Source organism: Equus asinus, chromosome 6 (assembly GCF_041296235.1).
Source record: "Equus asinus isolate D_3611 breed Donkey chromosome 6, EquAss-T2T_v2, whole genome shotgun sequence".
In the NCBI taxonomy this organism is placed as follows: Eukaryota; Metazoa; Chordata; class Mammalia; order Perissodactyla; family Equidae; genus Equus; species Equus asinus.
The window spans coordinates 76727167-76745342 of NC_091795.1; the positions used below are offsets into that span (position 1 = coordinate 76727167).

Here is an 18176-nt window from a genome sequence, read left to right on the forward strand (position 1 = left end):
GTTGGAGATCTAAAGTGGAGAGAAGGCTTCCAGGGACGGCTGCCTGGAGGAGGAGGCACTGGAGCTGGCCTTGCAGAATGGGTCACACCACCCAGGCTTCTAAAAGGCTATCCAAATACCAAACATTGCTGTTAGAATAGCAGTCAAGCCTTATTCAAGGAAATATTTCTAGTGCTACATCCCAAAGTCTCAGAATACAAATTAGCAAACTAAGTCAGATCCTTCTGACTTCAAGCCTTCTGTCTTACATGCCATTTCTGGTGGAAGCCAACAAGTGTCTTACTATCCGAGGTACATTACGTGATCCCACAGTCTCAGAGAATAGACAGGGAAAGGAGCCTCTGCTACCCAGTGAGATGGCTGCAGAGAGGCAGGTTAGGTGAGGAGGCCAGGGATGCAAGGAGAGGGGGTCAGGGAGGGCTTCACAGAGGAGGCAGAACTCAGATTAAGACTTTGAAAGATGACCAGCATTTGCCAGGCAGATAGGGGTGTGGGCAGGAAGCCAGGATACGTGTGTGTGTGTGTGTGTGTGTGTGTGTGTGTGGTTGAGAGAAGACAGGATTCTAGACAGAGATATGGGGTAATGGTGGAAGAGCAGTGTTACGGGTTGAATTGCTTCCCCCAAAGAGAAATGTTGAAGTCCTAACTCCCAGTAGCTCAGAATGTGACCTTATTTGGAAATAGGGTCGTTGTAGATGTAATTAGTTAAGATGAGGTCACAAGAGAGTAGGGTGGGCTCTACTCCAGTAAGACTGGTGTAGGTCTTGATAAAATGGGAGAACACCATGTGAAGACACAGACACGCACAGAGGAAAGATGGCCACTTGAGGACAGAAGCAGAGATTGGAATCATGCTACCACAAGCCAAGGAACCCCTGGGACCACCAGAAGCTGGAAGAAACAACGATGGATCCTCCTCTAGAGGAGTTGGAGGGAGGATGGCCCTGCCAACACCTTGATTTTGGACTTCTGGCCTCCAGAACTAAGAGACAATGAATTTCTGTCATTTTAAGCCACCCAGTGGTAATCTGTTATGGCAGTGCTAGTACAAGCACTTGTACAACTAATACAAGCAGGTGCAAATGCAACACAGAAATGAGAGAGAGAGAGAGAGAGAAAGAGAGAACAAAAACCCACCATTCCAGGGAGGGGTGCACATCTTTGAGGTGAAAACAGGAGGGCTGAGTGGCCAGAGATGTGGCTGGACAGGGAGGTGGGGCCAATGAGGGCCTTGAAAGCCACATTAAGAAATTTGGATTTTATGCTGAGGGTTGTAGAAAGCCATTGGAACACTTTAAGGAAAAGAGTGACACAATGGGATATAATTGTTGTCAGCATGACCAGTTCAGTTCAACAAATTTTTGTGGGGCACCTGCCACGTGCCTGGCACCGTGCTAGATAATGGGGGTAGAAAAGTCAATGACACAGCCCCTGTCCTATGGAAGCCCATGGTTTCTATTGTGCCTGAGGCCCAGCCACATTCTGGTCCTTAGGTTCTATGCCACAACCCAGTATTCTAAAATAAATTCCACATTTTGTTGAAGCATGCTTGAGCGGGGTTTCTGTCACTCGGGGACCAGGAGGTCATGTGCATGGGGGCTGGTGTTTGGGGCTGGGGCTGTGGTGGTTGGGGCATTACCCAGGCCGAGCATGTGGAGTAACAAGGGCTGGGAGGGGGCTGAGGATGGGCCTGACTGAGGGTGACCAGGTCATAGAAGCCAGAGAAAAAGGGGCCAGAGGAGACTGGAGAGGGCCCGGCTAGAGAGGCAGGAGGAGGGCCAAGGAGCTGAGAGGGGATGGTGATCAAGGGACAAATACCAAAGAGAGGTGGGTAAGGATGGAAAGTGCCCACTACTTATGATCACCCGGAAGTCACAATGACCTTCACACAGGCAGCTGTTATGGGTGAAGCCATGTTCCACAGGCTGGGCGACAGGAAGAAGTGCAGAGGTAAAGCTAAGAAAGCTGGCTGTGAGAGGAAAGCGAGAGAGGGTAAGAGTTATTAGTAGGACCCCTGTAGGGTTTGCAAGAAGAGATATTTCCATGTGGAGAGGAGGAGCGAAGCGAGGGTGGAGTGGTCAGAAAGGGAAGGAATAATTGATGGAGCGGGTCTCTGAGAAGACGCCCCGTAGCACAGTCCAGGGGAAGGGGGGAGTCAGACCTCAGGTGGAAAAGAGAAGCCACAGCTCTCTGCAGGCTGGGTGGAAGGAAGAGAGGATAAATGCAAATGAACTCAGTTTACGGACAGATTAAAAGAAAAAAAAAAAACCACCCAGATGGAAGCCATGGACATGACTTCCATTTTCTCCAGACCAGGAAGCGAGGCCATCAGCTGAAAGCAGAGCTGAGGTGACTGGAGAGGGCTTGGAGCACCCGCAGAAGAGAGGGGGAGGGCAGCTGACGAGGGAGGGAAACAGGACCCTGGCAGCATGGAGATGGGACCCGACGTCCGGGGTGCAGCCTCCTATATGTGGGCTTCCCCCCTGTTCCCTGTTGTCCTTGTAGCGGACGTGCCTGGCAGATCCCCAGCCGAGAGTCAATCTAAACATCTGTCATCTCAGCTGTCGAGGGCTCCTGGAGCCTCACAATGCCATCTATGTTCTGGTCTTCGGGTTCCTGCATTAAGCCACATTCTTTCATTCCTCTCTGCTTGTATTTTTCTTCTCTTTTTTCTCTGGAATGTCCTTTTTTTACCCTTTCAGTGTCATTTCACTCATCACTGAACACCCATGTCAGATGCCAACTTTTCCACAAAGGCCGTATCAGTCCTCTTGCCCTGGAGGAGGATAAACTATTACCGTATTTTACAGATGGGAGAAGGGGACATGGAGAAGTTCGGTAATTGGTCCAAGATCCATGGTGCTATTTGGCAGGATTTGATCAGCTCTGTCTGAGGCCAAAGCCCATAATCTGTACCTCTACTCTAAATACCTCCAATTAGACAAAGTAGTTTTAAAATTTTTAAGTGCAATACCCATGCAAAACCGTGGTGTGGCTCTACCCAATGAGCACAATCAGGGGATGAGCCTGAGTTTCAGTGAAGCAGAATAATAACAGGAAGGCCCAGATCAGCTTCCCCAGCATTCTCTACAGCTTTCTCCACTCAAATCCTCACAAGGACCCTGGTGTCTGCAGGCTCAGACTTGTCCCAAGAGAAGGGAGGTGGCCTGTCCAAGGTAACACAGTGAGTTTAGTAGGAGCGTCGGTGCTCAAACTCAGGGCTTCTGCCTTAAGTCCTAGCTTCTTTCCACCAAGTAAAACAATGTCCAGGAAGAGAGCAGAACCTTCCTCCGCCTCCTTCCAGTTGGATGAAAATCCCAGCCCAAACCCAAAGTTCAGAGGCAAAAGCTGGCAACTGTGCAGAGCAGCCCTCTCCACTTTCATCGGGGGGAGGTGCAAATTAGGGGGATGTGGTTTCACTTGTTGCCCCCTTCCCTGATCCTGATCAGCAGGAATCAGCCCAGTGCTTGTGGCTCCTGCGTCCCTAATCAATGGTGACTGACTCAGTTCCAGTCCCACAGGAAAGGGACAAGCAAGAGACACTCTAGGGACGTGAAAGGGGCTGAGCCTCCCAAGACCCTGCCCTGTCCTTTCACTTCTCACACTCCAGGAAGAAGAGAAGAGAACACCCAAGGTGTGTGTTCCCTCCGCACTCACCTGTTCAAGAAGGCATTGCCAAAGGCATTCAGTTTCCTGAAGGGCTTCTTAGGATCTACCACCAGGGCGTTCCCGGGGATGATCCCCTCCACCTCTCCGTGCATCACCGCAATGAAGGAGTCAGTGGTTGGCTCGGGCCCAATCCTCATACCCGGGAAATCCTGTTCCAGCAGGTACCTGCCAGAAGGGAGCACAGTCATAATGCAGGGATTCTGCTCGCAGATCCACACTGCATATCTACCACAAGGCAGACAATGATGTGAGTCATGGCAGAGGGGCAGGTCCAGAGCAATGAGATTTCTTGGCAGGGAGAGTTGACCGCCGGGTGGGCTATCCACAGACCTTTGTGGGTGAGGTAGGACTGCAGATAAACTTAAAATTCAAGTCTGTTCTTCTTGGTCTTTATCTTTTTCCCTTCTTGAATCAGTTGGGAAAAAAGGCAAGATTTGGGTTCAGAAATAAACATGGGTTGAAACTGATTTCCACACAGAGTATTGCAGACTTCACGACTGAAAGTGGCCTGCTAAAGTACCCGCACAAAAGCATGGTTAGAATCAGACCATCCACGGACTCTGCTGGCTTTCCATAGGCCATTATTTATTTACTTGGTTAGTCAGTCATTTAACATAAAAATAGCCAGTACATGATACAAACAGTGTGAAGGGAACACTATGAAAAGGGGATCTCCATCTCATCCTAGAATTTTGGTCCCACTCTCTAGCATCTGTACTAGGCTGTGGTCTGAGGTGGCAGGGCCTCTTTGCTCTTCTCCCAGCAGGCCAGTGAGAGCCCAAGGTCACTGCCCCTCTCCACAGCTTCCTTTAGAAGCTAAGAGCAAAGGCACATGGTGAGCCAGAGAATGAAGAGAACCATCTCTGAAGACAACCAAGTCGTTTAGAAGGAGCTCAGAACAGGTTTGAGGCCAAAGAGCATGAGGCCAGACTGAAGGGAAGAGCCCAGAACTGCCTTGGGTTGGGACTGACCAGGGGAGAGTCCCAAGGGCACCTTCCAAGACCATGACGGACAAGGAGATAAGGGATGTGTTGCCCAACAAACACAACCCAGAGGGTGAGCCCTCACCAAGTGCTAACAAGTGCCTCCCAAACCTTGAGGGCCCATATTCATGCTCAGAGGGAAGACGCAGAGTCTTCAGGAGAAGAGATGTCAAGTCAGACACGGTTAAGTTGGGAAGGGAACCTAGAGACCTCCTAGACCAGTGGTCCTCAGCCCTGGCTGCAATTCAAGCCACTGTGGGGCTCTAGCTAATGGTGCCTGGGCCCCACCTGCAGAGGTTCTGACCCGTGTGCTCAGGGGTAGGGCCCTGGCCACTGGTCCTTCTGAGGAGCTCCCCAGATGATTTTAACATACAGCCAGGGTTGACAACCTGCTGCAGACCAACGCTCTCATTTTACTGATAATACCACTGACATTCAATAGCTTTTCCACACACCAGACATTGTACTAATCACGTTGAGAACATTGTCTCCTTGGGGCCTCCCAGCAGCCCTATGATAGGTGCTGAGGAAACCAAGGCTTAGAGGATTACATGGCTTGTCCCAAGTTAAACAGCTAGTACAGAACCCAAACCCATGTCAAACACCAAATCCTTCTCTCCTCAACTGTCATCTACCCTGGGGCCAGAGAGAGCTGATCAAGACCCTGAGGAAGGTCAGGGCAGAGCTTGGACCAAAGGCCACATCCCCAGGGCCTGAGCTTTCTGCCCACCCTGCGCCCCACCCCAAGCGGGCCTGGAGCAGCGGTCCTGCTCTGCCCAACATGGTGGTGGCCAGGGAGACTCACTGGGGTTTCTTCCGGCTCACTGACATCCCGCTTTTGCCTTCAGGAAGCACTGAGTGTTATTTTACTCTGTGGGTCCAGGAGGGTGTAAGTCACATTGCTACGGACTCCCTCCCCAAAGAGCCGGCAGAGGAGCCACCGCTGGGAGCAGTACTGCGCAGGAGGCCCCTGCCACACACCGGAGGGTTTGAGGGTGCCCTGGGAAGCCCCTCGTCTCCCTCCAGGATCTCAGCCTAACAATCCGGATGTGAAGGCAGGGTTTCCTCCCATCAAAGGACCATTTTGAAAGCTAGCCCTTGGGCCGTGATGAGAATAAATCATGAGGGCTGCACACTGGAGAGCACTTCCTGCTTTCTCAGCACTTCCGGGAGAGGCAGGGGTCTCAGGGCCTGGGGCTAGCAGACCCGTTTCTCTAATCATGAGGGATGTGCCCGACAGAAGGTACCTGACCTCAGCAGACCTCAGTACCTCTCTCTACAATGTGGGAGATAAGCGCTCCGATTTATTAAGCACCTGCCATGTGCCAGGCACTGTTCTAGACTCTCCGTGGATTATCTCATTTCATCATCACACCTACTCTGATGTGAGTCCTATCATCCTTACCACCAAATCGGCCTACTATCACACCTCCCAGGGTATGCTGAGAGTTAAATTAGTTACAGACTGTAAGCACTTAAACCTGTGCCTGGCACCTGGATTACCACCCCATTTCAAAGAGGAGGAGACAAAGGTAAACAATGTGTCCTGGGTTACACAATCAGTAAACGGCAGAGCTTGGATTTGAACCCGGCACTTGGATTTGAGAATTCAGGCTCCAAACCACTGTAGTCACTGCCTCCTTTCCTGCCTTAGATCTCCCCTTGGCCAGGAAATGCACAAAGGCTGAGCCCCACATGGGACTAGAACAAGAAGTGAGACAAGAAGGCCACAAACGAATATGGTTTGGCAGGAGGCTGGTCAGGGGCCAGGTCTTGGGAAAAGGTTGGGCTCTGGGGCCCACAAACCCAGGAATGTACTCATCTCCATAAACTTCCTCTCTTGGGGTTCGCAGCTCGACCTCAATGAGTGGCATGTGGCATGCAAGAGCTGTTGCTATCAGGTGACCAGAGCAGGCCCCAGGCCTACTGGCTCTAAATGGACATTCTCGAGACTTAAAAATAGAAGGGTCAGATTCCTCTGGGAAGCAACATTTTCTGAGAATCAACACTGTGCCAGGGAAACCACATCCATTCTTGCTTGTGTGCGGGAGCACCTGCCCCAATGCCCATTTGCTTGAGAGGCCCTAAGAGGGCCCCACAGGGGGTGTAGCAAGTGTGAATTCTGAGGCAGGAGGAGGGTGATAGATATCATCAAAGGCTTGAGGGACAGCTGACATAGAGAGGAGTGGAAAGAAACAATTCTGAGGCAGCCTCAAGAATGCTCAGCCTGAATAGGCCAAATGGCAGTGATGAAGTATCTTCCTGACACAGGCATCTCAGATTCCAGCCCCGAGATGCGGTGTACCAGCAGATGAACAAAGGGTGCCACTTCCCAGCATAACAGGGGCCACTTCCTGGGATGTTCTGGAGCCACAGTCTGAAGCGGCCAAGCAAGGGCCTGGAGGCTGGGCTGCTGTCCTGCCCTCTTGGCTAAAGCCACGTGACCCAAAACTTGCTGACCACACACGGGTCTACAGAAACACAGAGTCTAGCGAAGCCACTAGCAAGTCTGGAGACACAGTCAGACCAAGTAGAGAATGAGGCTGGGTAAATTCTCAGAGACAGTTGGGTATGGCTTGCAGCAGTGAGTGCCCCTTCACAAAGCCACCACTGTGTCCAGAAAGGACAACCTTTTTGAGGGATCTCATCGCGGCGTCTCTGTGGGAAGTGATACAGATTGCCTCTGTTGCCTGGCAAAAACGTTTCCACAGCAGCACAAACAGAAAAGTTCATTCAAGCCTGGGTGAGACTGGCTGAGATGGGGACACGTGAGAATAAGAAGGGCTGAGCGCCCGTTGGGTGGCAGGTGCTATTCTGGGAACTTTACCCAAAATATTCCACTGAATCGGCCCTACAAGCACTGTGGGATGGCAGCATTATTTCTACTTTGCAGTGGAGTAAATTGAGATATAGGTTGCCCAAGTTCAGGGCCAAAGGAAAATATCTAGAGGCCGTAAGAGCTGAAAAGATGTTGGTGCCCACCCCCTCCCTTGCCATCCAATGCAAAATCAACAAATGCTAAACCATAAAATAGGTATAAAGAAGGCCAACACAATTCTGATTTTTCCCACGAGAACTACTTTTTGTATATTTTTCTTAAGTAAATTGTTTCATAACATTTTCCTCATTTTTTTGTGTCCTGCTTGCCTGGCAATCTAAGCATGTGGCCAGCTTTACTGGTGACCTAAGCACTCAGGGTAAGGCATGGAGCCAAGAATCTTAACTCAGTCTGCCTCCAACATACTCTTTTCTGCAACAGCGGGCCCAGACCTCAGGCTGCTGCTGGAAGAGCATCCACGGCAGGGAAGAGAGGGGCCGAGCTCCAAAACAGTGCTGCCAGAGGCTTCGGGTGGGGCCCTCTGCCTTGGCTCAGTCGGGGAACGCATCTTCCTGAGTAACTGCTCCATCACAGCTGGGATGTTGGATATGTCACCCAACAGTCCACTTCCTCCATTTCCCTGGTTTATAAAATGGGGATAATGCTTAGTTTTTAACTAGTGCAGAGGGATAGAATGAAGGTTTTGAAATGATATATATGAGTTTGGGAAGAGCAAAGGCTACACCAGACATGTGCTCATATTGGCAGAAACAATAATTAGAGAGAATGAACACCTCATTGTTGCCTGTAAGTACTCAGCACACTTCTCCGTCATCTCCGAATCCAGTCCCAATGCCTCCTCCGTGAAGCCGTAACTGATTCATTCCCAACTCACCCCAAACCTGACACGCTTACTGTCTTCCCTGAAATTGCAGAGTTCTTAGTCTGCACATCCTTAGGCAAACTCTAAAGCACACAGCCCATTCTGCCTTGTATCATAGGTCTTCACGTTATTTTTCTGAATCTTTGGTCTCTCTAAGCCTTGGGCACTTCAGTTTTAAAACAGATCCAAACAATAATACTTGCCCTGTCAGCCCCATGGGGTTTTAGGGAGCCCATGAAGTGCCCCACAGACACAGGTGAGGCAGTAGATGGTCTGAGTCAGCTTCGTGCTCCCTGGAGCAGCCACCACTGTCCCTGCTGCACGGTAGCCTCCATCACAGGGTGAAGTGACCCCAGCACAAAGGAGACCAGTGGCCAGAATGTCAGACCCCAAGCTAGCCTCCCCTTGCCTGACCCCACCCTGTGCCAGGCTGGCCTGCCCAGTCCATTGCCCAGCAGTGCCCACAGAGTTCCGCTTCATGCTCCTCCTCCAGCCCTCAGAGGTTCAGAGGCAAGATCTCCCTCTCTGCACACAACTCCCCTCCGCCTGCATCCTGACACCCCTCCCCCAACTGTGGGCAGTGCTGGGCAAGGGCTTCCCCCACCCTTCTGAGGCCAGCCTCTAAGCTTCATGTTAGGGAACCCACTAGAAACAGGAGAGGGACTGCTAAAGCCCCAGGTGCGGAGGCTGGAACATACCTGGAGCTGCACTGGTTCTTTCCCCTCCTAATCCTGAGAGTAACCCTCTGAGGAAGTTGTTGCTATTCACATCTTAGAGATGAGGAAACTGAGGTTCAGAGAGGTCAGACCTTCCTAACAAGGTCTCTTGGCTGGTACCTGGTGGAGCCTGGATTCTGCTGAGCTGGCCATGTTTTATCCACGGCCTTGTCCCACTGTCAATGGAAACAGGATGGAGCCCTTTCTCCAGAGGTCCTTCCTCTCGCAGCAAATGCTTCTCCTCATGACCTCTAGACACCTGACTTTCAAGGCAGATCTTAAGCAGGCCCTGAGGCAGGTGGACCCTGTTCCTCTGGCCTAGGGCCATCTGCTCCCTTGAGTAACACTCAGGCCTGGTAAGAGAAAGGCAGATTCTCACCCAGCCCCACTTAGGGACCAGCAGATCAGAGCCCTGACAGGAAAAGGGTGAGCGCTGAGCTCAGAGGGGAGACAGGAACGAGTGTTGCAGGGATTGTGGCTAGCAGGATAGACTCTGCAGAGGCCAGTGGGTCTACCTGGAATGGCGGCCCCTTTCTCTAGCCCTTCAGCTTTCCAGAGATCATCCCTCCCGGGTCAGGGATGCTGTAATGCCTGGGGTGAGGCCAGGGCAGTGGGGGTGGCAGGGTGGTGATGAGAGATGGTGCAACCACAGGCAATGCTGAGTCACGTTTTGGGGAAGATGCAAACAGCCCCCCGAAGAAGCGGGGGAGGTCAGGTTGAAAGGGCCAGCTGAGTAGCCCCCTCCCACTGCAGCAGCCCCGTCATGTGCTCACATTTTAGGGTACGAGTTATGCTATAGAAGGGCCGCATGACCCTCCAGACCAGACCAGACCTCCCTGTGGAGAGCCAGGCAGCTTAGCTGTGGCAGCCCCAGGCCCCAAACTCAATCCCCCTGGTCTCCTGCTCCAGCTCTATCAGTGAGGCCTCCCTTACAGGCCGTGAGAGCACTGGGCCTTCTTCTGCCCCTCAGCAGCCAGCTATTCACCTCTGTGACCAGGGAGCCAAATGCTGCAAGGGAGGAGAGATCCGAGGCTGCACGCCAGCCAAGGAAGGGCGAGGGGAGACAAACAGCAGAGGCAGGAGGAAAAGCTGCCAGGGCCAGAGGGACACAGAGCTACTGTACTCCAAAGAGGCAGCCTGTGTTGGAGGGAGCAGCCACCAGGCCAATTGATTATTTATGTTATTATTCTGGGTGCCGGGCCTTAGGCCAGGGAAGTTATTTCAGGCAGAGATCAGAGCACATTAATTAGTCATTAGAAGAATGTCCTTTTCTGTGTGTTCTTCCTGAGACAAGAAATAGACACTGTGGCAAGTGCATAGGAGTGAAAGTGGATGGGCACTCAGGAGGCAAAAGGCCAAGGGGCCGGGGATGAAGAGACAAGTCTTTGTCCTCGAGGGAGAGGTCCCTCCCTGGTTGGGGCCAGGGATGGAAACAAGAACTACTGCATTCAAGGCAAGGAGCAGGGATGGGAGGGGGTGGAGAGGCCAAGACAGGCCGAGAGCTAGGCCCCGGGCACTCAGTACCCCAGAGGAGCCCTCTCTGCTTTGGGGCGGGGCATTGTACCCACTTACCCTCTTGGAAAGCAACACAGAAATATGCCTCTTCTTGCCAAAAGTAAAAAGAAATAAAAAAACCTCTGCACAACCTTTGGCCTAGTGTTTTCACTTCTGAGACTCTCTGAGAAAACAGTCCAAGATGTGGAGAAATAAGTGCAGAGATGTTCAGAGTGATTCTACCATAGCAAAAAGATGAGAAGCAACCTAAAACATTCAAGAGAAGCAGCCTGGTTAAATGAATAATTGCATATATATATATACAGCGAAATATCATGCGGCTCTTAAAAATCACGCTTACAAAGACTTTTTAATTCACATGGGAAATGCTCGTGCTACAAGTGAAATAAATCGGCATACCAAATTACCCTATGGCATGATCTCAAATGTGTTATAAAATAGCTAAAAACACTGGAAAGACAAATATACATATGATATTTAAAATGGCTTCCCCTGAGTTGTGAGATTATGGGTGATCTTTTTCTTCTTCCTCAAATTTATTCTTGTCTGCATTTTCCAATTTAAAAAAAAAATAACCATTCAGTGGATTTGATGAGAAGGAGGGAAACTATGTAATTTGGTTTCGGAGGGCTTCCCTGTGCAACATCCCCTCCCACCCCGCTGGTGGGCCCTCCCTCAGAGGATACAGCGTTTGATGCCTGTGCTAAATTCAGTTCCTGACACGAGTGAGGAGGGAGAACTCTTGTACTTGGAGGATAAGAAAGAGGAGGGATCTGCCTCTCCTGGCCTTCTTGTTTCTCTCTGATAAGGAATAATCTATGGCAGCTCGACTGTGCCACTTTCTTAGACCCAGTAAACAGCCAGCATGACTCAGGCAAAGCCAGGAGATTGTCTCAGACAAGAGGCACTTAAACCTGTCTGCTGCTCGAGGATCCTGCCCCCAGGGACACTCGACTTCCTCCATCTTCCCTCTTATTCCCCAAACGTCTACTAGGAGCCTCCTGTAGCTGAGACCCCAGGCGAAGCCCAAGGGAGCTAAGGCACACTCGTAAGTGCTGGCACCACAGGAAGGAGGGGCTCTAAATAACGCACTAAGAGCTATAACCAAGGTGTGTCCAGAGGCCAGGGAAGGCCGCGCCAGGGCAGAAGCCATCTGCGGACGGCCTGCGCCTCCCGTGGGGCATAAACCAGGCCAGGTGGAGGACACGGATTACAAAGGAAATCTATTACAGAACTCAGGCAGCTCTGAAGTGCCTTTGGCAGTAAATTGTGTTTAATGAAACAAGAGAGATGGATTAGATCAGGGATTCTCACCCTAAGGGCCAAGGTGGCCCTCAGACCCCCGAGATTACACATAAATTTGGAATCCACGTACATTTTTCTAAAGACAGGTCCACAGCTTTCATCAGATTTTCAAAGGAGATACTGACCTTTGGAAAAGTTAAGCAGCAAAGGATTAGATTCATGGTTAAGGGCCCTTGTGGTTCTAACAATACAAGATGTCCAAAAGCAAATGGCCCAGCCCCCCAGACTCTCAAAGCTGCTGAGCCCAAGGCTGCCCACCCTAGGAGGGCAAATCGATCCGGTGTTCTGTTCAGACATGACACATTAGTGTGGTGCATGCTCCGCTGCCATAGGCTTGTGTTATAAGCTCAGCCTTAGAGAAAATGAGTATCTCGAAAATCAGTAACCAAACTTAACTTTTCTGTTCTCCTTGGCAAACAAAGCGCGGTGCTTTGCATGTTGCAGGTGCTCAGTCAACGAATGGAAACAAGAGTGCCCCTGTTTTGAAACCGTCTGCAGGAGATGAGCACCATTGACCCTGGGGGCCACTGAACCCAGCGCCACACCGTAGGAGCCTGACTCTCCACACAGAGGGCCACAGGCACCCTCAACAGCGTGGCAATGGCTGTAAATGAGGCCAAGGAACACAGCCTGGCCTTGAAGGTTGTATAAACTGAAAGAAGCCTGTCCCCAAGAGATCAGAAGGCTTCTCGTCACTCTGGTGGACAATATTCAAACCTCTCCGAAGGCAGCGTGGACAAGCTGACTTCTTCAGACCCCTCCAGCCCAAAGATTCTGTAATCCAAGGGAATGGATGACTCACTCTCAAAGTTCAGGCATTTAACCAAGCATCTCCTCCCATGCATCTAGCACCTGCATCCCAGGCTGGCCTCCTACCCAGTTATACGCCTCTGGGCAATTCATTAACCTCTCTGTGCCTCAGATAGCTCACCTGCCAAGTCAAGGCACTGTATGAGACAACCTCCAATGTCCCTTCCATCTCTAAAAGACTTTAATGTTATTACTAAGCCATTAAGATCAAACAAGGGAAAGGAAAAAGGCATTCTGCTTCTGTCCAGTCTCCCAGAGATATATGCAGGAACTCTGCTCAGAGCAGGAAACTGATAAAAGAAGGACAAGCCGCACTAACAGGCAGGGGGGTAGAGGGGCCCCAGCCCACCTCCTCAGCTGCAACTGTAAAGCCCCCAAGTGGGTGACTGAGCCCTTTAAAAGGCCAGGGAAGTGGCCCTGGCCATGAAGGGCATATCCCTAAAACGTGAGAGCTTAAGACATTCCCACCAGCATAAGGTACTCTTGCCACCAGGAGCTTTCTTACTTGTGCCTCCTGGGCCTCAGTTTCATCATCCATTAAATGGGGAGAATAGGGATGAACTTCAACACTTCAAACTGACCACCTGAGTCAAGGGTAAGTACAGTGGAGAGGCACTAGCTAGGATGGGGCAGGGGACCAGCAATGAAATTATGGGGTAAGCTTGGACACATGCATACAAGGATTTCTTCAGAGTCCTACCCTGACGACTTCCCGTTTGTCCCCAGGCAGGATGGAACAGGGGAGTGAGGGGAGAGCCTGAGCGCTGGGCAGAGGGGTGGGCTGCCAGGCCCTGGGTAGGCTCACCTGATGAAGGTGGTCTTCCCAGTGGAGTATTGGCCCACCAGCAGGACCATGGGCTTGTTGTCGAAATCGGCATCCTCCAGGGCAGGCGAGTGAAACTCGTGGAAGCGGTAATGCTCTTCCAGGGGTAGCAGCTTGCTCTTATAGAGTTTCTTGAGCCCCTCGCTCACTGTCTGGAAGACCTCGGGGTCCTTCCTCCGGCGGTCGTCGGAACCCAGCCAGCTGAACATCGCGGCCGCCGCTCGCCCCCCGCGCGCAGCCCCAGCAGCAGGGAGCGGAGCCCCGCGTCCGGGCGCCCTAGGCTCCTCGGGGGAAGGTGCCCCGCAGGGCCGACCCGCCGGGCTCCGAGCCGCGCCGCCGCCTCACCCGAGCGCGGGGCTCAGCCGCACCATGGCCCGGGCACGCGGCTCCGGGGTCCCTGGGGCGACGGCGCGGGGCCAGGAATGCGCTCTTCTGCGTCTGGGACCAAGCCCAGCCCGGGCTTCATGCAGCAACCAAGGCCGGAGGGAGGAAAAATGTCTGGGCTGGGCAGAAGGATCGCGATCTTGGAAATTAAAGTCAAACCTGCAATTAAACTGCCAGATGCCGGGGTCCGATGCCGGCGTCCCCAAGCTCCCCGAGCCCTGTCCTGCTTGGCCCTGGGCGCAGTTAACAGATGCTTCGGCTCCTCTCCTGCCTCGCCTGGCGCCTCAGAGGAGGTGGCGGCGCTGCCCAGCCCGTGGACAGCTCAGCATCCGCAGCCGCAGCCCGCAGCCCGCAGCCCTAGGCGCGGGTTTAAATGCCAGCCGTGCAGGAAGCCGGTTCGCGGAGGAAGTCCCCGAGTACTGGCAGAGCCGGCCTGGCGCCACGGCCCCGGCGAGGAGAAGCTGAGCAGGGAGCAGCCATGTTTGTGGGCAGGCGCCCCGCTGGGGACCCGGGGCCGCTGCCTGGAAGGGAGGGATGGTGAGTCCTGTGGGAATGCTCTGGTATTTCAGTCCCGGCCTCTGGAGGTTTGACTTGGGAACAGCGCCCTCTCAGGGACAGCGCGAAGACAGAGTTGACCTGCCATCACCCTCCCTGCCTTCAAATAGCCTTTCCTTTAGTTGCTAAATTCAACTCCTTAAGAAGACAGGTACTCTAGGATTTGGGAATGTTTCTCTTGGCGCATGGAAAGAAGAGTCCAATATCAGGTTACACAAAATGACCAAAACTGTCACTACGCAGACTTTTCGCTAGGACTAGGGTGGAATCAAAACCATTCCCATTCATTCATTCATTTGTTCATGCCTTCCAATAAAACAAAACAAGCAAAACCCCCACAAGCATTGAGCCGGTATTATGGGGCAGACCCAGTTTTGGCGACTGTGGATACAGAGTTGATCACAAAGAGGACCACACACAGACTCTTCCTTCCAGAAGCTCCAGTCCAGGCAGTCTTTAAAGAGGAGATTGGGTAGAGGGCCATGGGCGCACAGGGGGAGGAGGCATGGCTTTTGTCTGGATAGTTTGGGGAAGGCTTCACAGAAAGCAAGCTGTGAGCTGGATCTTAAATGATGAATGCACAGAGAAGGGAAGACATTCCAGGCAGAGTAAAGGGCATTTGCAAAGCAATGGGAACATGGAAGACCTTAGTGTGGGAAAGCCAGCGTCAACAGTTTCCTCTAGGTCGAGTACAGGTTTAGGAGATGGGAAGGGAGAGACTGAGGCCAGGTGTGAAAGGTTTTGCTTGCCAAAATAGGAATCATATAGAGGATAAGGAACCAATAATATTGTTCTTATTAATAATAGTTGACATTAACTAAGTGCTCACCAAGTGCTCACCATGTGCAGGGGCGTGGGCTGCGCTCTCAGTGAACATTGTATCGTTTAACCTTCACAGCAGCTCTATGAGGCAGATCATATTCTCTCCAGCGTCATGCCAAGGAGAAAGGGGGTGGCAACAGTTGGCCACATGCAGACAAAAAGGGTGCATTGTCTGTAGGGAGTTTAAACATGATAATAAAACCAACTCAAAGTCAATCTGCTTTATATTAGCACCATTTTACACAGTGTCCGTGACAAACTTCTGCTGCCTGCCCAGGCAGATGGCTCATACACTCCTTTCCACAGGGGAGGACTAAGAGTAGGCCAATGGGCCAGGCGGGACTTTGAATGTGGGTAGCAGTGTGGGGAGGGACTGGAGGAGCGGAACAGGCTGGAGTCCAAGAGACCTGTTAGGAAGCTATTCAAAAATCTAGGAGACAGAGGTAATAGGGATGGAAAAGAGGTCATCTTCAAGAGATTTTTTATGGCATAGAATTGATTGATCTTGATAGGCAATAAAAGACAGAAGATGAAGGTAAGGTGGAGTCTAAGATGATTCTGAATTTTCTGTTATCGGGGACAACACAGTTGGAAACTCTGTTCCCCCAATTAGGGGAGTCAGGAAGAGAGCAAAGTTAGCATTTAAAGATGATGTGTTCAGTCCAAAACATGCAGCGTTTGAAGTGCCTCCCAACTTGGAGTGGGCGCTCCGAGTGGAGGAGTATGATGAAGCTGAGGAATTTGGGTGGGGATTATCAAAGTGGGTGCTGGCTAGAATCTCCTTAATTACAGCTCAGATGCCCTGACTCGCTCCTTGAACTCCAGAGCTGACATCTTTTCCTGAGCTCTCTGTACCCCAGTTGAGAAACCGTTCAGATTAATATTTCACCCTCGGTGTTTATGTTAGCACCAGCACATGAGCCTAAGAAGCAACACTCAAAATATTTAACGATTCCCATGGCATGGGAATGGAGCAATCAGAACAGACACCTGCCTTCTCAGTAGGGCAGGGCCTGAGGCCCTGTGCTGTGCCTCGTGCAGAGATACAAAAGAGTGAAAAGATATCACAATACGTAAAAGTGACAAAGGAGCATCCAAAATATATAATTAATGCCTGTAAATTAATAAGAAAAAAACAAATATTCCAACAGAACAAAAATTGGCAAAAGCCACAAATTCCTTTTGTACAAGAGGCTACGTGAATGCCCTGTAAACCTGAGAAAAGAGGTTGAACCTCACTAGTAGTGTCTAGAGCTTGGGGAGGTTTGGGTTTGCCCAGGGGAGAGGCCAGGGTGGCCAGGTGCCGGGGGAAATCAGGGGGCTCTGTTGTGGACATATTTCAATATTTTAGTAACCAGCACAGCCATGGTATTGTGTACCTCTGAATGTCAGCCCTGAACATTTCATTTACTCGGCACCTGTTGACACCTCCACTGTAGGTCTTGATCCTGAAGGGTTGGAAATCTACCTTCTTTAAAAAGGAGCTGAGTAAAATGCAGCACTTCTATACCCTAGCAATAAAGAGTTATAAAGGAGAATTTTTAGAAAGGTACCATTTGCAAAAACCAAAAAACCTACGGATAGATCTAACAAAAGATGTGCAAGACCTTTATCTAGAAAATATAAAACTTAATGGAAAGACATTAAAGCAGTTCTAAATAAATGGGAGAGACATATCGTCTTCAGTCGTGGAAAGATTCCATGTCATAAAGAAGTGAATTCCTCACAACATAATTGCTACATGCAATAATTGATAGAACTCAAAATCTGAACAGGGTTTTCCACAGAATTCACGAGGTGATTCTAAAATGGGTATAGACAATGGTCCGAAAATAGCAAAGATATTCCAGAAGAAGAAAGAAGAGGAGAGGGAGGAACAGGAGGAGAAGGAAGAGGAGGAGGGGGCAGGAGGAGAAAAGAAGACAATAACAACAACAATGGCAACAACTAGGTGGACGCCATTATCAAGTTGCAGAGGTTAAGATGGTGCAGTTTGGTCACAGAGATAGACCAGTAGAACAATGAGACAGCAAACAGCCAGCAAATACGGAAACCTGATGTACACAGTGGTTGCAATAGAGATCACATATGTATTAGCACAAGGTCAGGAAAAATTCCTCCAATGAGACACCAAACTGCAAATGAAAGGATAAATAAATTTGGCAAGAACTTTTGTCCAACTAAAGATACAAAAGACAGTGAAAAGATATTTACACATAAAACCAACAAAAGAGCATGCAAAATAGATAATTAATGCCTGAACATCTATAAGAAAAAGACAAACTTTCCGATAGGAAAAAAATGGCAAAAGACACAAAAACTCCTTTTACAAAAGACGCTACATTCATGTAAACAAGAAGAAGCTATAAACAGAAGAAAAGAGGTTGAACCTCTTTCATAATGAGAGAAACACCAAACCACAAGGTAACACTTCACACCCACCAAAATGGCCAGGAATAAAAAGAGTGGATGCTACCAAGTGGCAGCGAGAATGCGGAGCAATGGGAACTTTCACATACTGCTGGAGGGGGTGTTGATCAGCACAAACACTTTGAGAAACAATTTGGCATTACCCAGTGAAGCTGAAGATGTGCATGTGTCCCGCCCCCCCCCCCCCCCCCGCCATGTTTCCACTCCGAGCATTATCTAGAGAAACTCTTGCACCCATGCATGGGGAGATTCATATAAGAATGTTGATGGCAGCATTGTTTGCAGCAGCAAGATATTATAAACAACTAAATTTCCTTCACCAAGAAAATGGGTAAACAATTGTGCCATGTTCATATAATAAAATAAATTTCATATAGTGAAATAAATACTATACAGATGAGAAAATGGGGGAACTGGAGCTCCTGGTCCCCAAACAGAGTGCTGAGTAAATAAAGCCAGAGGT

At 50.4% G+C, this 18176-nt stretch overlaps 1 protein-coding gene across 1 annotated transcript in view; it reads right to left on the bottom strand.

Moving 5' to 3' along the window:
- EHD3 (EH domain containing 3) overlaps positions 1 to 14404 on the bottom strand; it is a 29563-nt gene extending 15159 nt beyond the window's left edge. The window contains exons 1-2 of the mRNA XM_014866454.3: positions 13505 to 14404; positions 3658 to 3834 (exon numbers count right to left, since the gene is read on the bottom strand). Of these exons, the coding sequence (XP_014721940.3) occupies positions 3658 to 3834; positions 13505 to 13731 (404 nt within the window). The 5' untranslated portion in view covers positions 13732 to 14404. The remainder of the gene's footprint in view (positions 1 to 3657; positions 3835 to 13504) is intronic.
- Positions 14405 to 18176: the final 3772 nt, after the last annotated feature.